General features: G+C 45.1%; 1 protein-coding gene across 1 annotated transcript in view; it reads right to left on the reverse strand.

The window, feature by feature from the left end:
* Positions 1 to 3824: 3824 nt before the first annotated feature.
* The window catches only part of SERINC1 (serine incorporator 1), a 136269-nt gene continuing 117122 nt past the window's right edge, over positions 3825 to 22971 (reverse strand). The window contains exon 10 of the mRNA XM_069235404.1: positions 3825 to 6022. Coding sequence (XP_069091505.1) covers positions 5884 to 6022 — 139 coding nt within the window. The 3' untranslated portion in view covers positions 3825 to 5883. The remainder of the gene's footprint in view (positions 6023 to 22971) is intronic.

Raw genomic sequence — 22971 nt, forward strand, 5'->3', positions numbered from 1 at the left:
GTAATTGTATTTATATAGTGCTTACTACCCCTGATGAGGTGCCAAAGCGCTTTTCAGGAAGTAGCACGCTACTCTAGAACCCAAAAGGATTAGTGGTGGATTAGTATAGGGAAATACGAGTATAGTATTAGTATAGGGAGGTATGAGTTCATTTGAGCAGAAGACATGCAAGTCTGTTAGTTGGACTGAATAGGGAAGAGTCTGTAGAAAGGGATTAGGGAGATCATAGTGGTAAATAAAATGAGGTTTGGGATGAGTCAAAGGGGAGATACACAAGGGAGAATTTAGTAGGGTTGTTTGGGTGCTCATAGTAGTAAATTGTGGTGAGCCAGGAGGGGTAGAGGTGGAAAGAGTCTGGGAAGGGTTATTTTGGAGATCACAGTAGTAGAATGAGGTTAGGGAGGAGTCAAAGTGGAGATAGAGTATAGATTGATAGAAGTATAGGGTGAGAGAGAGAGTAAAGCATTGAAGATAGTGGGTTGTTTTTACCTCTTTTTTCTCTCTTGTACATTCGAGGTAACTTCATATTGTATACATGTACAATATCACAAATTACATCTGATTTACCGGTATAAATAGTAATAAAATAAAAAGGAAAAATTATTTAAAAAACCCAAACTGAACTAGAAAAATAGAGTAAAAGTTGCTAAAACAAATCACACAAAAATGACAAAAATCCAATAAAGATAAATGGAGACATGAATTTTTAAGAAATAGAGCTAACAATGGTCAGTGGGAGACCAGGAACTAGGCGCAATGTGAGGGTGACTGCGATGGAGCCAAGGTTCAATATACTAACCAGGTTCATCCTAAACAAATATTTTACATCTGACTTTAGTCCTTTAAGTCCCATTCTACCACGGAAGTAAACTTATAAAGCCCCCCACGACCTCAGGGGAGGAACTTAGAGACTGAAAAGATATCAGGCACAGCCCAACAGCAGGGTTGACACCAAGTCCAGTTACCTCTTGTATGTTTGGCAGCTGCAGAAAAGGCCCCTTGTGGGTTGTTGTATCCCTGCAGCTTAAACAGGATGGCCACCTTAGGACCTTTGGAGTCCACTTCTTTGTTCTGAGTACAAGAGGAAGCATGTCCAGTCCTTCAGGGCTCGTCTCAGCTCAGAAACAGTAGGTCCACTCCTCTTCTGATCTTCCTGAAGTCTAGCAGTGTACTGGGATGCATGCCTGGAGATGCCATATTTATATCTGGCATGAGCTAGTGAGTGGGAATGCCCCAAAAGTGTTAAAAGATCCTGGGTCTAATCTACCCACTTTAGGCATTTTCAAGACGGCCCAAGACCTCAGCCACACTAAACTTAGGCTCTGTGGTGGTGGGGGGGGGGGGGAGGGGGGGGATTGTGTGTGTGTGTGAGGGGGGGGGTACTATGGTAATCCTAGTGTCCTCTCACATCAAAAACAAAAATCCAGACTTAAGTAGCCACTGTAACCACAATAAACCCAGAGAAGGAAGTCTGATAGGACAAAGGCAGCGTTCTTCAGTAACCCGACAGTGGAGCCACAGGAATTGTCTTGAATCCTGATCCCTGCCTTCCAAGTGTGCCTCGAGTATTATATGTAAAACCCAGGAACAGACATCTGTTTGTACGACGCAGGGTCCTTCAGCAAATGGAGTGCATAAACAAAAATTGTTTTGGCACCCTGCTCTCTCCCTTTCAAGTGTTACATATAGCTCAGCAGGCCAATCATGCAGGGTTTGGCACTGTGCTGTCAAAAGCAGACCACCAGACACCGCCCTGCATATTCCATGAGGTTCAGAGGGGTCATTTCTCCCCATTCAGATCAGTCTATTGTTTGCTCCTGGGAGACAGTTCATACTTATTCAAATGCTAATCACTTGATGGGAGAAGCTGGAAAGCCAAGGCAAGTTGGCCTCCAGAAACTTCAGGCAGGGAAAAGGTTAACTTTCGGATATTTACTTTTCCTTAATATGTTTAAAAATTGGTCTTCACCATTAAATTGGATTTTCTAATAACCATAAAAAAATAGTTTCTTTTTCTTGCCAGTCCCATTCCTAAGATACAGCATTAATATTGCTTCACAGGGTTTGTCTATGGGCCAGCCAGCCTTCCTTACAGTGAATGTAACCTTTGGGTGGGAGTCACTCTAAGGACTAGTTCACATTACATTCTACATGCCCTACTTTTAAATACCATGCACCCTGCCTTTGGGATGCAAGGCCTGTATAGATATGACTTATTAATAATTAAAAGGAAGAATCTGACATGTCAAGAAGGTATTTTTGACAGGTTGAATTGCAGTTTTTACCGTTCTACAGTCGGCTGCAATGGTAGGCCTTTATGCCAGGCTTGCGCTGCCAGTGGACGGCACAGCAGGTGCTGCAGTCCACTAATAGCATTTGATATTCAGGCCCTGGGTAAAATGTGTACAATAAACTAGGGTCTTATAGGCAAGTTAAATATGCCAATTGGGAGAATGCACACTCAACCATATTAAAAAGGGGAAACACTGGCCCTTTAATACTGGTTAGCTGAGATAAAGTGCACAGAGTACCAAAGCCAGCAATACTATAGATTCTAGGAAAAGTGGGAAAAAATTCCATGTGACCATGCAGATTTCCTGCCCTAGGGATAACTTCTAAGTAATGAGAGAGGTAAAAGGTGGCTTTGAGCAAGTCCATGCTATGCCAAGTAGTTCCTTACAGGGACCCTGAGTGTTTCATTAACCTAACATATAATTCAATCTTTGTAATGTATAAATTAATGTGCAACTTGCAGTAGATTCAAGTGAGTTATTTTTGAAATCGGAATGCTCCATATATCAATGTATACTTACTTTCATTAGGAAAAGTGGAAGAAAGGTGAGAATGTATTTATAAAGAGCAAACTACCACCCTTGGGTATCACAGTGCTAGGATGTGAAACAACCAAAGGATTGGGCAGACAGAGAAAGGAGATCAAGACCAATAGAAAAGCCAATATGAACATTTTACAAAAAAAGGTGATGTTAAAGGACTTTCATATCATGTGATATTTACAGAACATGATAAATAAGTGTCTCTAATGGGGCGTGTTTGTAGGGAGGTATAGACTAAATGGTATGTGAGAGCAGCAATGCTTCTGTGTGAATTGGTATGGTAAGTGAAAAAGCTTAAAGAAAAATAAGGAAAGCTAATAGGCCTGGCTTTCATTTGTTAACGTTTGCAAACACATGAACACACAAATGCTGTTTGGCGTGCTAAACTCAGTCATATTCGCATGGTCAATGTTAGGAAACAAGTAGCAAAAAAGTAGTACTTTCTGTAAAGAACGCACACACGGGAGATGAAGAATTGACATGACACACTGTGAGGACTGAATGTACTTTTTGGATGTAAAATAGACCCTAATTCATTCCAACAGAAGCACTTTCTGGAGAGTGGAGGGATACACAAACGCCCAACAGCATAGGGTGACAGAGAAATACTTTACTGGGTGGTATGGACGCCCATTCTATGTATATTGTAAAGAACTGGCTATACTACATATTGCATACAGCTATACTATAAAGCCGGGCCTGTTTAGTGAAAGGGTGCCTATACTGTTTCAGAGTCATGAATTGTGAATGTGTCTCCCCTGTCAAGTGTAAGCTCACATTCTTCACCTTTTTATTGATAATTTTATCATCAACTGTGTTAATGTTAGAAGTACAGGTGTTTTTTGTATAGGCTGCAGCAGCTCAATGTGATATACACCCTGGGACAGTAACAGGTGTGATGACGATTCAGACCAAAAATCTAATTAAACATGAAAAATATTAAATTACTGTACTGTTATTGATTTGGAGCCCAAACAATGAGAAAAATAATTCTGTATATATTTAAGTTTATTTGTTGGTAGCAGATCAATTATTTACAACATGTGGTTATCAACTTCCATTGCTTCTCCTTGCATACCTTTGAAAAGCAAGAGTTGTTTCTTTGTACTGAGTTATCAGTAATCTTATTAGCCTCCAGAAAGAATATGTTAAGCATAGTCAAAAACAGTCCTTAAAATAGACAAAGTTGGTTACATTAATTGACAGTACTGGCCATACAATCATAGAGGTGAAAAAAGAACTGCTGCAGTGCACTCTTGTAAGGCAACTACAAAATCAACTGCAACAATGGACAAATAACAGGTCAAAGAAATAGTACATGCTATGCACTCCTGTCAAGCAGCAGATAGAAGAACAGCTCAATATTTAAAAGAAAATGACAGACAACTCAGTTCGTTTTTCCTATGATCTAAAATACAACAAAACTGTGAATTTGTTGCGTTCTTCATATAGTGAGAAATACAATGTGTGGCTTCTAGCTATTTAAAGTGCTTACTTTTTACTAACTAAATAAGCTGATATGCAGTAGTAAATATATTTAGATGGAAATCTACCACATTCAATTAAGTGAAAACCTATTCTGTTATCTCCTTTCTTGCGCACCATGTCACATGCCAGAACCTTCTCTAGCTCTCATAGCCTTGTAGTCCTTCAAAACATCAAACTAATAAATACATTCAATGGGCAACCTCAACCTCTCAATTGTTCCTTAATTTGGACAGCCACAGACATTATACTGAATATACAAAGAGAAGCGGACCATGTTCAAAATCAAGACACTTCATGGCTCCAACAAGTTTGTTGGTGTTATTCACTGTAATTACACATAGTATACCAGTTGTAAAACAGAAACATAACTGTTAGTACATAAAACATACATTATACAAAATGTCCTACGGTTCTAATAAAAAAACATCACTTCCACTGAAAGGTTTTCAGAATTATGAGGAACGAAATAAGATCAAACCAATTAAAAAAAAAAAAAGATAAAAAATAGAAATGAAGACAAAAATAAGAATAATAAATAGTGAAGAAAAAAGGCAAAGAAAAAGGGAGAGTGAAGAAAATAACAATTTCAAGAAACAAAAGGTATGCATGTTATGTCTTTATGTCTTATAAGACAGCACAGTTGCAATATCACAAATTAATCAGAGCATAATATTTTTCAGAACTGGTATCTAGATGAAACAGAACATCTCCAATAAACTGGCTGAAGTACAAACACAACTCTCAATGCCATCCAAAAATACAGCTGACTGAGCGATAATGCACAGAGACTGATCAAAGCAATTCATAGATTCAAAAATGTCTTGGACAAATTGAAAACAAATGCATATCGTGACCTCAAATTGAGATAAAACCATTTTCCTTTCAGCATCCCAGATTAACCCACTGAAAAAGAACAGTTCCCAGCATCCCTCCACCTGTCAAATACCTGTAGGCAAAATCTAAAAAGTTAGAGAAGATGTAAAAACCAGCACAGTAGGAGCCCTACAAGCAGAGTACCAAGCATACTGAATGAAATAGGAATGCTGGTCTTCAGGTGTCTCATCAGCTCAAGTTATCAGCATTACCCACAATGACATTACCAGCTTTGGAAATACTTAAGCCGTGGATGAATGTGGGCAAAAGCAGTTCAAAACTAAAAGTTCTACCATTCTCCCCACACAAAGGGCACATTTGTGAAGGCAGTTTCACTTAATAAACACTGCATCCCACCAGAATTAATTTCTGCTGTTTGTAATAATACTTTTTAGTTATCAATTAGTTGCCCTTGTTTGAAGACCTGCTTTTCACTAAAGCTTGTGTTCCTTTACAAGCGACTCCTGCAAGGTTATACTGCCAGGTCCTCCCTCTCTGGCACTTCTCATCATTCATATCTTCAAGACACTCACAAAGCAAAATGACCTAATAATCATGCAAATACAAGCTTCTACTTCTTGATAAACACACATATATACATCAACATGTTTAAACTCTTGAAATACTGTTGTACATTTTCAAATGAGAGCTGAAGAGAAAACTGAAGTCTTCAGGTGCTGAAGTGCCATTAGTCAAAGTCACGGTTGGTGAGAACTAATGGCGCCACTAGAGTCCATACATAAAGCACAATGCAGACCCATGAGGACGAGATCTTCACCCAGACAGCAGGCCATCTGCTGACCATCGTCTCGTAGGATGAGTCAGGGCTAAACAAATAAAAAATAAAAAACAATCAATTTAAAAACCACAAAGAGCTCTTCTAAATCTCAAATTCTGATGGAAGTTAAAGATAGTAATTTCTCTCACATTAAACATGGCCAATTAGATGAAACAAAATAATAAATCAGCAAAATTTGGAAAAAGAAGATTGATAAATTAGCATAGGCTTGTTTAAAAAAAGATTATGTTACCTACCCTGTAAGCATCTGTTTGTAGCATGTAGTGCTATAGATTCACATGCTCTGCATAATCCTGCTATCTGATGTTGGGTCTGGAGTGGGGCAAGGTGTTTTTCTTTGAAGAAGTGTTCTGAGTCACAAGATCGAGTGACTCCTCCTCTCGGTGATATTGCTCATGGAGATCGACTCATTTGTTAAATTGTTTTTCCTCAGGCGGGTGAGAAAGGAGTGGAAGGAAGGAAAGTTTAGGGAAAAGATGGACATGAAATGTCCAAATACATATCTGCAAATATAACCAAGTATAAATTAACTGCAACATCCACAGGTGTTCAGGGAGGAGGGAGGGTGCATACGAATCTACCACACTACCTGCTACGAACAGCTGCTTACAGGGTAAGTAACATAATCCATATGATGGTACGTGTGGCTGTAGATACACATGTTCTGCATAGACTCTAAAGCAGTGCCTCCATAATGAGGTGGCTAGTCTGTAGGAGTTGCAGTTGACTGAAAAAGTGTACACAGCACAGCCTGACCTACGTTAGCGTGTTGTGCTAGGAAATCCACACAGCAGTGTTTTCTGAATGTGTGTTGTGTAGACGAAGTAGCTGCCTTACAGATGTCAGCTATGGGAATGTTACCCACGAAAGTCATAGGAGCACCCTTTTTTCTATTAGCTCTGAGAGAAATGGGTTAAGGTCTATTGGTCTTACCATAGCAAGTATGTATGCATTTGACTATCCATCTGGTTATGCATAATTTAGATATGGGGTTACCGTTGTGTGGTGGAGAAAAAGACACCAAACGTTGCTTAGTTTTTCTAAAGTCTTAAGTTTTATGTTGACAGAACTAGAGTGTCATTAACATCCAATGTGTGATGGGCTCTTTCCACAACAGAGTCAGGTTGCAGAAAAAAAGACAGGTAATTTTGTAGACTGGTTTATGTGAAACTGAGAAACCACTTTAGGTAGAAATGTAGGGTTAGTGCGAAGGACTACTATACCTCTATGAACCTGGAAGGCTCTTCCAAGATTAGTGCTTGGAGCTCACTGACACACCAGAGTGAAGTGATTGTGACTAAGAAAGCCACTTTCCAGGAGAGGAATTGAAGTGGACATGAATAGAGTGGTTCAAAAGGGGTACCCATTAGTCTGGTGAGCACAACGTTAAGGTCCCACAATGGTGCAGGGGGTACCCTAGGTGGAATTGCCCATTTAAGGCTTTCCACGAACACCACAATCACTGGAATTCTGAACAAGGGAACATCTGTTCTGTAGATATGCAGTGATAGCTGCAAGATGTAGTCAAAAGGAAGTGTAAGCTATATTTTCTTTTTGTTAGTGGAGCAAACAATCTCGAACTGTAGCTTTCATGGGATTAATATGTTTGGGTTGGCAGTAGCATTCAAAACATTTCCATTTTGCAGCATAGCAGGCTCTAGTAGTGGGTCTACGAGCTTCCTTGAGAATTTCCATATATTCTACAGGCACGCTTAGGTAGCCAAACTATAGGACCTCAGGAGCCATATCGCAAGGTTAAGTGACTTGACTTAGGGTCTGGATGTCCGATTTGTCCTTGTTGAGTGAAAAGGTCTGGCCTGATGGGGAGCTCCTCGTGGGGGACTACTGAGAGATCCAGGAGTATGGTGACCCAAGACTGACGTGCCCAAGTGGAAGCTAAAAGGATCAGGGTGAGAGATGTTTGCCTGATCCTCCAAAACAGATATGGAATGAGAGGGGGAAGTGAAAAAGCATAGGCAAATCTCCCTGACCAATTCATCTGTACAGCGCTGCACTTGGATAGAAGGTGTGGAAACCTGAAAGCCAAGGTTGGGCATTCTGCATTTTTTGCTGTGGCAAAAAGACCTATGAGAGGAGTTTCCCACTTTCTGAAGTGTGACTGAAGGACTTGCAGGTGGAGTTCCGACTTGTAGCTGCATCCTGCTCAGCTGGTCTGCAAAGTCATTGTCCAATCCAGGCAGGGACTCCGCCACCAGGTGAATGTGGTGGTGAAGGGCCCACTTCGATATGGTCTGAGAGAGTTGTGAGAGCTGAGAAGAATGTGCCCCCCGTTCCTGTAAGTAATACATAGCTGTCATGTTGTCGGAACGATCTAAGACAACCTTGTGAGACAGGTGAGGAAGGAAGACTTTCAGAGCTAGGAATACCACCTGAAGCTCCAAATCGTTGATGTGTAGGGACTGGTGATTGGCATCCCAAAGGATCTGCACTGCCAGACCTTGAAGATGAGCGCCCCACCTGGTCTGTAATAAATCCATGGTCATTGTGATGTTAGGCACATGGTCTAGAAAAGGTAGCCTTTTCAAAAGGTTGTTGATGCTCCACCATTGCAGAGAACAGTGAGTGTGGAGGTCTAACACCACCAAATCTTCCAGATGGCACGGTGATTAAGCCCACTGGTGAGACAAGGATTGCAATAGGAGACGCATGTGAAGTTTGGCATTGGGAACTATTGCGATGCAAGAGGCCATCATCACCAATGGACACATATTGGTCTTGATTGCATAGGACTGGTTTTCCTGAAACTTAGGGAGAAGGGTCTGGGAATTCTGGGCGGGTGTGGGTTGGGATATGTCTGTATTGAGAATGGCCCCTAAGTAAGGTTGAACCCGCAGGGGCTGAAGGTGGAATTTGGGAATGTTGCAAGTGAAACCCAGACTTTGACAGAGATACACTGTTAACTGCATATAGTGTTGGCACTGATGTAACATGTTGGTTTTTATAAGACAGTCCAAATAGGGAAAGAAGTGAACTTTCTGCCTTCTCAGGTGTGCTGCGACCACTGCTACGCATATTGTGAATACCCTGGGAGCTGTGGTGACTTCAAAGAGAAGGACACTGAACTGGTAATGTTTGCCTGCAATGACAAACCTTAAGAATTTTCTGTTTGCAGGGTGTAGTGGTTATGTGGAAATAGGCATCCTTTAGGTATAAAGCTGTCATAACGTCACCTTACTGTGACAGAGGGATGACATCTTGAAGGGTAACCACGTGGAAGTGCTCGGGAGAATGTACTTTTGAGGGGCCCAAGGTCGAGTATGGGCCTGGGAGAGCTGTCCTTTGAGAAGGAGGGCTTGGACTTCTTGTTTGAGAAGGGTTAAGTGTCTCTGAGATAGTCTGTGAGTACAAGGGGGAATATTGGAAGGGGTAGTGATGCGCTCCAGACAATAAACATGTTGTATAATGGCAGGGACCCTTTGGTCTGTGGTGATGGTGTCCCAGATGCAGTAAAGATGCTGAAGTCTTCCGCCAGCAGGTATTAAATGATCGGAAGATGGAGGTAGCCACTGCTTGGCCGTGGAGGAGGAGCCATGTGAGACAGTGACTTTCCCTCTCCCTTTGTGGGAAGATCACCTATAGGAACCTCGGTAGAAGCCTCCTGTGTAAATTGACTGAGAATATCTGGGAAGTAATACTGACGCGTTTGAGGTTGATGATTTATATGAACCCCTAAAGCTAGGGTGGGGAAATGAACCTTACTTTATGTGGAGTGGTTTATAAGGCACCCATAGCCTCAGCAGTGTCAGTGTCCTTTTTTAGCTTGTCCAATGTGGTGTCAACTTGTGGCCCAAAGAGATGCTCTTTGTTGAAGGGTATATTGGGTTCTGCCTGCTGGACTTCAAGTTTGAAAGGGCGCACCTAATAGAATTATTAGAGATGGTCTGGCACTCAGAGACAATTTGCTGACTAATTTTCCGATTGTTCCTCTGAAAGAAACTGCAAGAGCTCCTCCATTTCATCCCAGGACAAAGTCTTGGGAATTGGCTATCCACCAATGGTTTGTGCCCTGTGTCGCTACACTTTTACCAGCTGCATCAATGCATTTACTCTCTTTCTCAGGGGGAGGAGAGTCCACAGTGGCTTGACTATTAGTCCATTTACAGGGTGTCACTACCACAATAGAATCGGATGGTACCTGTGGCCTGACGAACACCAGGTCAGAAGGGGCCGCTTTGTATTTTTTGTCCATTGTGATGTAATGATGCGTGAACGGACAGGCTCTTTGAAGATATTGTCAGCAGGGCGAAGCATGCCAGGGAGCATGTGGAGGTACTAAGTATCTCTCTGGGTGGTCACTAGTGTGCCAAATTGGAAATCCTGTTCATAGGATCCTTATGCAGCTCTAAATTATGAAAAGCGGCTGCCTTGGTGACTACTTGCTGGCAGGAAGTAGCGTCCCCTGGTGGTGCGGGGCCTGCGGGGTAGAGGTCAGGATTATTGGACGGAATGGGATCAGGTTAATATGTATCCCAAGGGTCAGTGTCATCTGGAGGGGTTTCTAAACCACCAGTGTAAGAGTGGGGAGGGGGGCGGGGGGGCAGGGGAACCCTGTGGAGTGTAATCCCCCCTGTATGGGTGAGGTAGGGAAAGCTGGAGGGGAAGGGTGGTGGCATTGTGGACGAGGAGGTGGTGGAGGAAGATGAGGTGTGGGAGAAGGAGGGCTAGTAGCCTTGTCCTCTGTTCATTTTTTGAAATGTACAGGAATGTCCAGAGCCTCTTGAAACAAACGTTTTAGTTTAGGGAGGAAGGAATGGCAATAATCCGACCTGTGCCCTCCTGCCTCCGGAGCCTACGTTGACCACATTTTCTCCAGTATGGGCTCGATTGGAGATGGGCTGGTGGAAGACTGGCCAGAGTCTCTGGTTTCCGATGGTTTCAGCTCAGAGTCTTTTGGTGTGAAGGTCTTTAAGGGTTTGGGATTGGTCGGCAATGAAGAAGGGGATTGCGGCTGTCGGATCAGTCCTGAGGTCTGGATCAATATGGACACGATCCCTATGTGCAACACTGTAGAGGTCGACGCCTATGTGGCGTCTTTGGCCTTCGGGGCCCCTTTCTGCACTGAGTTCGTAGGCGGGGCGCCAAAGTAGATTTACAGTGCCGACGAAGGCTGGATGGCAGTGGCGGACCGGTGACCTCAAAGACAGGCTGGAAAGTGTTTCTGGAGACCTTATGTGGGACAGGAGGGGCCATAGTACACGCTGAGTGGAGGTCACCTTGTGGCTTTCAATGTTGAATTTGACAACAGACTCAGAACTGTACTGGATAGAAAGGACCGCCTCCTCCTGCTCCGGTTCTGAGTATGCTCCTCGCCGAAGAAGTCCGGGATGACGTCCAGCGTATGCTGGGCCATTTCCAGCTCATAAGCATGTCAGTCCCAAAGTGTCTTTTTCAAACGGAACGACGTGCAAGCGTCGCAGTTGGCCTTGTAATGGTCCAGTGAAAGGCACAGGTTGCACACGAGGTGTTGCACAGTGTACGGGAACTTGGAGTGACAGAAACGGAATTGAGTTCGTTCCATCAGGGAAACGTTTCTCTCTGTGCCAGAGCCATGTGGAAGGTAGGCTTGAGTGGGCGCTGGCACCCCGAAAGGTGATCAGATGGAGTCCAAACCAACAAGAGCACTAAGATGGAAGAAGCACAAACAATACAATACAGTCGATAAAGGTAAGAAAAAGATTGGAAGTTCTGAACCAAAGAGTCGATAGATGGAGTAGAGGCACACACATTCGAACCCGATGGCAGAGTGAAAACAATCTAATAAAGGAGTTGATGCCCATGCGCAATATCACAGAGAGGAGGAGTCACTAGATCTCGTAACTTGCAACACTTCTTCAAAGAAATACAACCTACACTACTCCAGACCCAACATTAGATGGCAGGAGTATGCAAAACAAGTGTATTTACAGCCACACATGCCATCAAACAAGTGTTTTCACCAAAGGGGGACTGTGACCTTGAAACTACTAACTTCTTGATTCTGCAACATACACAATATGTTTTGAAGCGCTGACTATCTTCGAACAAATTAATGGTAAAAAGGCTGCAAGCGGTCTATGTCCACAATTAGTTTGGGCAACAAAAGGAATACGTAGCAGTTAAACGAAAGAAGACTTCTGGTTTAACAGTTTACAGTGGCTCATATGGAACCTTCCTCATCCTTTAACAGATGACTAGTCATTCCACAAGTTTGAAGAAATGTGGGCACAAAATAGTGAGAGGACAACTAAGGAGGAAATATAGCCTAACTGAGTGTTCTAATCTAGACTGGATGTCACAGTGAGAAAGAAAACGTTCTCCTTTGCATGTTTGCATTAACCTACCTTGCAAAAGAACAAGAACTGTTTCCTACACTCCGCAAATATATTCCGGTTTGTCTATACTGTGTTTGCAGTTCCTAAGCCTTGCTCCTTTAGGCACCTCGCCCTGGACTCTGGAATTTTTCACAACCTTCCATCTCATTCAGAATCCGTATTTTTGCTGTAAGAGGAGCAAACTGCCTTTATAGTTATTCTGTTACTCTTAATAGGTTCATTCTCATTTTCAGTTGGTGGGTGTCCCTGTGAACAAGTAAATGGCACTAGAAATTTCTTGTAAGTTTGCTGATAAGAGTTTTGCCCACTGGCACTTCACACACATACTTGTTTCATACGAAGCAACCTAACATCCCTGCATGGGTGGTCACACCACTGAAGAAGGATCAAACCAGTGGACTAGACTCAGTCAAGATGGGGCCACCAGGATGACTAAGCACCCTGAGGCCTATATGTTTTTTTGACGAATCTTGGGTCATGTTTACAAGTGGGTAGCTACGTTCTGATACCTGTGCAAACGTGTATGCATAGAAACCGGAATTACAAGTAGTGTGGTAATAATCACACCTTCGCAGTCCCCCGCCCCTCCCCCGATACCTTTCTGGCATTTCTAACCTGCTGAACTGTATCAAGGAAGAGGCTTGCAAAATAAGGCAAAACATGCGGAATTCGGAGTGTTAAATACCGATTCTGCAAGTTATGCCTCATTTGCTAGTTAAAAAGGTGGAATATGAGATTTATACTACATGTGGTGAATACCTTGCTCCAGGGTAATGGCATTTACCGTATGTGGTAAGCACCTCACCTATTCCACCTAACCTGTAATGAGGGCCTGTAGGAAGTTGGCTCTGTATGCACTATTTCAAAGTAAGGAATAGTATGCACAGAGTCCAAGGGTTCCCCTTAGAGGTAAGATAGTGGCAAAAAGAGATAATACCAATGCTCTATTTTGTGGTAGTGTGGTCGAGCAGTAGGCTTATCAAAGGAGTAGTGTTAAGCATTTGTTGTACATACACACAGGCAATAAATGAGGAACACACACTCAGAGACAATTCCAGGCCAATAGGTTTTTGTATAGAAAAATATATTTTCTTAGTTTATTTTAAGAACCACGGGTTCAAATTTTACATGTAATACTTTGCATGAAAGGTATTGCAGGTAAGTACTTTAGGAACTTTGAATAATCACAATAGCATATATACTTTTCAAGTAAAACACATATAGCTATTTTAAAACTAGACAGTGCAATTTTCACAGTTCCTAGGGGAGGTAAGTAATTGTTAGTTCTTGCAGGTAAGTAAACCACCTACGGGGTTCAAATTGGGGTCCAAGGTAGCCCACCGTTGGGGGTTCAGAGCAACCCCAAAGTTACCACACCAGCAGCTCAGGGCCGGTCAGGTGCAGAGTTCAAAGTGGTGCCCAAAACACATAGGCTTCAATGGAGAAGGGGGTGCCCCGGTTCCAGTCTGCCAGCAGGTAAGTACCCGCGTCTTCGGAGGGCAGACCAGGGGGGTTTTGTAGGGCACCGGGGGGGACACAAGTCAGCATAAAAAGTACACCCTCAGCAGCACGGGGCGGCCGGGTGCAGTGTGCAAACAAGAGTCGGGTTTTCTATTGGATTCAATGGGAGACCAAGGGGTCTCTTCAGCGATGCAGGCAGGCAAGGGGGGGGCTCCTCGGGGTAGCCACCACCTGGGCAAGGGAGAGGGCCTCCTGGGGGTCACTCCTGCACTGGAGTTCCGATCCTTCAGGTCCTGGGGGCTGCGGGTGCAGAGTCTTTTCCAGGCGTCGGGATCAGAGAGTCAGACAGTCGGGGTCAGGGGGAGCCTCGGGATTCCCTCTGCAGGCGTCGCTGTGGGGGCTCAGGGCGGACAACTTTGGTTACTCACAGTCTCGGAGTCGCCGGGGAGTCCTCCCTGTAGCGTTGTTTCTCCACCAGTCGAGTCGGGTTCGCCGGGTGCAGTGTTGCAAGTCTCACGCTTCTGGCAGGAAATGCTGTTGTCTTTAAGTTGCTTCTTTGGAAACAAAGTTGCAGTCTTGGGTGAACAGGGCCGCTGTTCTCGGGAGTTTTTTGGTCCTTTTAGAGCAGGGCAGTCCCCTGAGGATTCAGAGGTCGCTGGTCCTGGGGAAAGCATCGCTGGAGCAATTTTCTTCCGAAGGGGGGAGACGGGCCGGTAGAGCTGGGGCCAAGGCAGTTGGTATCTCAGTCTTCTCTGCAGGGTTTTTCAGCTCAGCAGTCCTCTTCTTCTTAGGTTGCAGGAATCCGCTTTCCTAGGTTCAGGGGAGCCCCTAAATACAGAATTTAGGGATGTGTTTAGGTCAGGGAGGGCAGTAGCCAATGGCTACTAGCCCTGAGGGTGGCTACACCCTCTTTGTGCCTCCTCCCAAGGGGAGGGGGTCACATTCCTATCCCTATTGGGGGGATCCTCCATCTGCAAGATGGAGGATTCCTAAAAGTCAGAGTCACTTCAGCTCAGGTTGCCTTAGGGGCTGTCCTGACTGGTCAGTGACTCCTCCTTGTTTTTCTCATTATCTCCTCCGGCCTTGCCGCCAAAAGTGGGGCCGTGGCCGGAGGGGGCGGGCAACTCCACTAGCTGGAATGCCCTGTGGCACTGGAACAAAGGGGGTGAGCCTTTGAGGCTCAACGCCAGGTGTTACAGCTCCTGCAAGGGGGAGGTGATAGCATCTCCACCCAGTGCAGGCTTTGTTACTAGCCACAGAGTGAAAAAGGCACTCTCCTCATGTGGCCAGCAACATGTCTCGAGTGTGGCAGGCTGCTAGAACCAGTCAGCCTACACAGGTAGTTGGTTAAGGTTTCAGGGGGGACCTCTAAGGTGCCCTCTGGGGTGTATTTTACAATAAAATGTACACTGGCATCAGTGTGCTTTTATTGTGCTGAGAAGTTTGATACCAAACTTCCCAGTTTTCAGTGTAGCCATTATGGTGCTGTGGAGTTCGTGTTTGACAGACTCCCAGACCATATACTCTTATGGCTACCCTGCACTTACAATGTCTAAGGTTTGGCTTAGACACTGTAGGGGCACAGTGCTCATGCACTGGTGCCCTCACCTATGGTATAGTGCACCCTGCCTTAGGGCTGTAAGGCCTGCTAGAGGGGTGACTTATCTATACTGCATAGGCAGTGTGAGGTTGCCATGGCACCCTGAGGGGAGTGCCATGTCGACTTACTCGTTTTGTCCTCACCAGCACACACAAGCTGGCAAGCAGTGTGTCTGTGCTGGGTGCGGGGTCCCCAGGGTGGCATAAGATATGCTGCAGCCCTTACAGACCTTCCCTGGCATCAGGGCCCTTGGTACCAGGGGTACCAGTTACAAGGGACTTACCTGGATGCCAGGGTGTGCCAATTGTGAAAACAAAAGTACAGGTTAGGGAAAGAACACTGCTGCTGGGGCCTGGTTAGTAGGCCTCAGCACACTTTCAAGTCAAAACATAGCATCAGCAAAGGCAAAAAGTCAGGGGGTAGCCATGCCAAGGAGGCATTTCCTTACAGGGCCTATGTGTATAGAAAGACACACAACCAAACCTGCATCAGAATATCCCCTAAGGAATCTGCCCCCTAGTTAAAATACAAAGAGAGCTTGGTGTTCAATAAGTTGTGAAATAATTTCTAGGTGGATAGCAATTAGACTTGCAGATGGACAGAAGCGTTCCTGGAGTATTCTCTACTCATGTGAGGATGAGACATGCCTGCATCAGGAGGACTGTTTTGGGGTAGTTGCTAGTCACAGTATGAGACACCAGCAGGAGCAAGCCCTGATGCAATGTCACATTACCACAGTCAATACCAGCCAGCAGAGAAGCGGGGGAATGGGTGCCTCCTTTTCCTTGACATACAAGAGGGCTGTGGTGATGCCTGTGTGGCGACTAGCACTCTGATTCGAACCACTGAAGCATTTCAGTAGTAAGGAAAGTTCCCTGAGCTCCAACATATTTATATGAAAGCATGTATCAGATTTGTCCCACAAAACACTGATGGAGCTCACAAGGTGCTCTCCACTTGGACTCTGAATAGTGGGTGGTAAGTGCAAGCTGCAGCAGGATGAAGCATGTCGTCAAGAGGTTAGAACCAAGAGGCTAACATTCCAAGGATGGACTGTCTGGGATAAACTTTGAATGGTCATCACACAGCTGTCGCCAATTTCTCTCCAAATGAGTTGCAGGTAAGGCATGTTGATCTTTGGCTCAGAAAGTACCTTTCGACAGAATGATTCCTGCTGGGTGTTGATGTCTCAGTGAACAGTGTTTGCATAGCCTTGGCTGTGATGGCATGCAGTGCCTATTTGGTTGCAGGTCCTTGTGGTTTTCCCTACCTGACAAGTGGCCAGATCTCCCAGATAAACCGCCTTCTAAGGATAACAGTCTAGAAGCCTCTTTCATTATCGTTACAATAGCAGACTGTGCAAGACCAGTGTAGCAGCTGAATCCAGCAGGACTGGTGTCCTGGGATGAAATACTGTAGCCAGTGGTACCTACAATATTGATGTTAGAAAACAGGAAGCAGCAATGGAGTTACCAGTCTTTACTGTCATCTCAAGGAAGAATCGGAAGATTCTATTAGAATTACATGGCAAAACCTGCATTCAGGTTTCCAAAACCTTGTCCTACAAGTCAATTAATTTGATTTGTCCACCAGGCTGTACGCAACGCCAAAGGGAGGAGCACCCTTGAGAAATACTACTGAGAGCCCTTGTGGCTATGCCAAGAATACTACCAGGTTGTAGGCAGAAAGAGAAGGTGGCAGGTGCACATCTCTAAAGAGGTTAGTGGTCCAAAGACACTACTGTGCTGGGTCGTACATTTGTTTTTTTTCCATTGAGGCTTTCTGCTCACTGAATTTATGTTGCCTTCCATTCCAACTTCTACATGCCCAGTATATAAGCTAGATTCAACTGCAGGCACAGAAGAGGATTCTAGAGATGGGCTTACTAGATCAAACTGAGTTAGTGATAGATATCACTGGATTTAAAAGGCTCCAGAGTAAAAGGAGAGGACTGCAACTTATTCACTTGACCTGTGCCCAAGGAAGGAGGAAGGCTCTGTCTCTGGATAGAAGATACTAGCAACATCTCACTAAGTTGAAGATCGTGATATAAACCTTTGGTGCGACAGCAAAAAGCGACAGACGCATAGTGGTGGAGCCCCACTTGTTTCTGTGTTGCAATGACCTGTGACCACAGGTGCTCTCTGGCGCAAGTTAACTTGTACCATGGTGGGATACAATGGGACTTTGTATCTCTAATTAAAAAAATGTTTACGTCACGACCAGCTTTTGGTGAGGAGGGAGGGTGCATGTAAATCTACAGCACTACATGCTACGAACAGATGCATTCAGGGTAAGTAACATTTTCCATTCGTAGCATGTAGCTGAATACACATCACAATCCACCCTGCCGTGCCTGCTTTGGAAGATGGCTGACTTGCATAGTTTAGCACACACAACAAAAAATTGGTTTGCCTTATGGACATGCATAGCTTTCTTAATATTTTATGAGTACCTGTGTAACCACTAGCATGTATTAACAGGAAGAAATGGGTAGGCAGCTCAATAGTCTGATTAAGATGGAATGAAGGGACTCATTTAGGTAAGAATTTGAGATTAGTCCAAAGGACTACTCTGTCCTTGTGTACCTGAGTGAATGGTTCCTGAATAGTCAGTGCTGGTAACTCGCTAATGCACCTAAGCGAAGAGAGGTACAAGAACAGCTAACTTCCTTGAAAGGAACTGTCAATGGCATGACTGGTGAGGTTTAAAGGGTCGTCCCATTAACCTGGTAAGAACTACAGTAAGTTTCTAGATGGGTGCTGGAGTTGTTCTTGGGGATATCAACCTTTTACAACCCCTCATGAATGCCTTTATTACAAGAAACCTAAAAAGGGATGAGCGTTCCCTGTTCTGCATGTATGAAGCTACAGTTGCTCTATCAAGTCCTCAAAGTGTGTGCTAGAGGTGCCTCTTGAAGATGTAAAAGGTAGAAAACTATGTCCTATACCCTAAACTCTGAAGGGGCCTAGTTCCTTACAGATGCAGTAGCGGACAAAACATTTACAATTTCCATTTTGCTGATTATCAGGTACATGTGGTAGGTCTACAGTCCTCTCTCAAGATAGCCATAACTCCTCTGGGTGGTGAAGGTATCCAAACTATAAGTCAGGTGCCAGATCGCTATATTCAGCTGTTTAGGGTTTGAGTGCCTGATTATCCTTTGCGGTAAAGTGACTAGCAGCATATAGTCACAAGGTGCCTGGCCCATTTTGGTGCCGCTAGAATGAAGGTCACAAAGACCTGTTATAATTTGGTCACTATGTTGAGTGGGAGAGGTGGAAAAGCATAGACCACTTTTTCCATAGTAAAGTGCACATGGATTACATGGGTACAGGGAGGTGGTTCGGGCATTTTGCATTTTCTTGAGTGGCGAAAAGGTCGATAGTTTGGATTATCCATCTGTGAAAGTACCTTTGAGGGCATGTGGATGGAGTTTCCACTCATGGGCTTGTCACTGCATACTGCCTGGCAGGTCTGCAAAGTCGTCGTCAAACATTTGGTTAACTGTAGGTCACTTTAAACTTCAGTTCCCTCCTTGATATTAATATCAAAGACCTACCTGCAAAAGTGGGATTGAGCCAGCCTGGTAATATTAGATGTACCGGGTTAAAAGAAGCATGTCACACATCAGTGTGGGTGAGAGTCCTTTTGAAAAACAAAGACAATTTTATAGGGAACAGGTTGCGTAAATGTTTTCAGAAGAAGGCACCTTCTTAATATTTATGTTAATTTTTGAGAAAGTTGAGGTACGTTGTAGGAAGTTGGCTCTGTATGCACTATTTCAAAGTAAGGAATAGTATGCACAGAGTCCAAGGGTTCCCCTTAGAGGTAAGATAGTGGGAAAAAGAGATAATACTAATGCTCTATTTTGTGGTAGTGTGGTCGAGCAGTAGGCTTATCAAAGGAGTAGTGTTAAGGATTTGTTGTACATACACACAGGCAATAAATGAGGAACACACACTCAGAGACAATTCCAGGCCAATAGGTTTTTGTATAGAAAAATATATTTTCTTAGTTTATTTTAAGAACCACAGGTTCAAATTCTACATGTAATATCTCATTTGAAGGTATTGCAGGTAAGTACTTTAGGAACTTTGAATAATCACAATAGCATATATACTTTTTACATAAAACACATATAGCTATTTCAAAAGTGGACACAGTGCAATTTTCACAGTTCCTAGGGGAGGTAGGCTATTGTAAGTTCTTGCAGGTAAGTAAACCACCTACGGGGTTCAAATTGGGGTCCAAGGTAGCCCACCGTTGGGGGTTCAGAGCAACCCCAAAGTTACCACACCAGCAGCTCAGGGCCGGTCAGGTGCAGAGTTCAAAGTGGTGCCCAAAACACATAGGCTTCAATAGAGAAGGGGGTGCCCCGGTTCCAGTCTGCCAGCAGGTAAGTACCCGCGTCTTCGGAGGGCAGACCAGGGGGGTTTTGTAGGGCACCGGGGGGGGTGGGGGGGGGGGGGACAAGTCAGCACAAAAAGTACACCCTCAGCAGCACGGGGGTGGCCGGGTGCAGTGTGCAAACACACGTCAGGTTTTCAATAGGTTTCAATGAGAGACCAAGGGGTCTCTTCAGCGATGCAGGCAGGCAAGGGGGGGGGGGGGGGGCTCTTCGGGGTAGCCACCACCTGGGCAAGGGAGAGGGCCTCCTGGGGGTCACTCCTGCACTGGAGTTCCGATCCTTCAGGTCCTGGGGGCTGCGGGTGCAGGGTCTTTTCCAGGCGTCGGGATTTTGGATTCAGACAGTCGCGGTCAGGGGGAGCCTCGGGATTCCCTCTGCAGGCGTCGCTGTGGGGGCTCAGGGGGGACAACTTGGGTTACTCACAGTCTTGGAGTCGCCTGGGGGTCCTCCCTGTAGCGTTATTTCTTCACCAGTCGAGTCGGGGTCGCCGGGTGCAGTGTTGCAATTCTCACGCTTCTGGCGGGGATTGCAGGGGTCTTTAAAGCTGCTCCTCTGGAAACAAAGTTGCAGTCTTTGTTGAACAGGGCCGCTGTTCTCTGGAGTTTCTTGGTCTTTTTAGAGCAGGGCAGTCCTCTGAGGATTCAGAGGTCGCTGGCCCTGGGGAAAGCGTCGCTGGAGCAGTTTTCTTCCGAAGGGGGGAAGACAGGCCGTTAGGGCTGGGGCCAAAGCAGTTGGTTTCTCCGTCTTCTCTGCAGGGTTTTTCAGCTCAGCAGTCCTCTTCTTCTTAAGTTGCAGGAATCTGAGTTCCTAGGTTCTGGGGAGCCCCTAAATACTGAATTAAGGGGTGCGTTTAGGTCTGGGAGGGCAGTAGCCAATGGCTACTGTCCTTGAGGGTGGCTACACCCTCTTTGTGCCTCCTCCCTGAGGGGAGTGGGGCACATCCCTAATCCTATTGGGGAATCCTCCATCTGCAAGATGGAGGATTTCTAAAAGTCAGTCACCTCAGCTCAGGACACCTTAGGGGCTGTCCTGACTGGCCAGTGACTCCTCCTTGTTTTTCTCATTATCTCTCCTGGACTTGCTGCCAAAAGTGGGGGTTGGATCCAGGGGGCGGGCATCTCCACTAGCTGGAGTGCCCTGGGGCATTGTAACACGAAGCTTGAGCCTTTGAAGCTCACTGCTAGGTGTTACAGTTCCTGTAGGGGGGAGGTGGGAAGCACCTCCACCCAGAGCAGGCTTTGTTTCTGTCCTCAGAGAGCACAAAGGCTCTCACCGCATGGGGTCAGAAACTCGTCTCTCAGCAGCAGGCTGGCACAGACCAGTCAGTCCTGCACTGAACAATTGGGTAAAATACAGGGGGTATCTCTAAGATGCCCTCTGTGTGCACTTTTGAATAAATCCAACACTGGCATCAGTGTGGGTTTATTATTCTGAGAAGTTTGATACCAAACTTCCCAGTATTCAGTGTAGCCATTATGGAGCTGTGGAGTTCGTTTTTGACAGACTCCCAGACCATATATTCTTATGGCTACCCTGCACTTACAATGTCTAAGGTTTTGCTTAGACACTGTAGGGGCATAGTGCTCATGCACCTATGCCCTCACCTGTGGTATAGTGCACCCTGCCTTAGGGCTGTAAGGCCTGCTAGAGGGGTGACTTACCTATGCCACAGGCAGTGTGAGGTTGGCATGGCACCCTGAGGGGAGTGCCATGTCGACTTAGTCATTTTCTCCCCACCAGCACACACAAGTTGGCAAGCAGTGTGTCTGTGCTGAGTGAGGGGTCCCTAGGGTGGCATAAGACATGCTGCAGCCCTTAGAGACCTTTCCTGGCATCAGGGCCCTTGGTACCAGGGGTACCAGTTACAAGGGACTTACCTGGGTGCCAGGGTTGTGCCAATTGTGGAAACAATGGTACATTTTAGGTGAAAGAACACTGGTGCTAGGGGCCTGGTTAGCAGGGTCCCAGCACACTTCTCAGTCAAGTCAGCATCAGTATCAGGCAAAAAGCGGGGGGTAACTGCAACAGGGAGCCATTTCCTTACATACGTTCTATTTATTTCCCCCTCCCCACTTTTTAGGTTAAAAGTCTGACCTTGGATGCGCAGATTTCAGACTGGGAGTCAGAGCCTCAATGCCTTTTGGCCGGAGAGGGCATCAAGGTGGAGCGTGTCTCCAAGCCCCTCAGTAGATGGTGACTCAGCTTACAGCTTTGTGTCCGTGCCAACCAGGGATGTAGGGCAGTGGTGGACCGGAGGCCTTTTTCCTAGACGGTTCTGGGCTGACTGACCGACTCTCTTGGAGAAATGCTGTCCTTCTGTGGAAAGCTGTTTTTGAGGATGGGTCTTACCGCTTCGCTGGGAGTGGTATTGACAGACGTTGGTGTTTCTTTGTCAATGTTTCCGCCGGTGTAGACTTCATTGGATACTGTCTAGGATTGCGCATGTGTTTAGCTGCTGGGTGGTCACATCTTCTCTTCCTCAATGTTGAGCAGGTCCTGTTTTGGAAAATGTCTGGAGTGTCTGGTCTTCTTGCACAGGAAACTGAGACGTATATTGCACTTCGACTCCTTGTGTTCAGGAGAAAGACTGAGTTTACAGACCTCACGATGATTGGCCTAGAGATACTTACGATGTGGATGCACTCGGAAAGGAGTACACTCCCATCTCTCGACATTATCCTCAGTAAATGAAAAGAGGTAGCACTAGCCACCATGTAACTAATTGAACCATTTGTCTGTGTTCCAATTTCAGACAGCAAAAGTTTTCGATTTCATCGGAACCAACACATAGAAGCAAGGCCCGAAGTCACTGCAAGCAAATGCGTTGGTCTCGGAGCCGTAGCTAAACACATCAGAACCCGATGTCAGAAAGAAAAAAAAATCTAAAGGTGAAGTCTGTGTCCATGCGCATTGTGGACTAAGGAAGGAGTCACAACAATGCCTACACTGATGGAAGGATAAAGCCAACATATTTTAGTTCTGTTAGCCACAAAAAGAATATTGTTGAAAAGGTGCAAGATGAGACAAACCCTACATATTTCAATTTTGAATAATGTGTTGAAAAGCCAGACCCATGCAAGCCTGAATGTTCAGGCAGCTCTAGTACACTGTTAACTAACTGAAAGTTTAATGAAAGGCAGACAACAAACTCATCTGTATTTAAAAATATATTT

This window comes from Pleurodeles waltl, chromosome 5 (assembly GCF_031143425.1).
Source record: "Pleurodeles waltl isolate 20211129_DDA chromosome 5, aPleWal1.hap1.20221129, whole genome shotgun sequence".
NCBI classification, from domain to species: Eukaryota; Metazoa; Chordata; class Amphibia; order Caudata; family Salamandridae; genus Pleurodeles; species Pleurodeles waltl.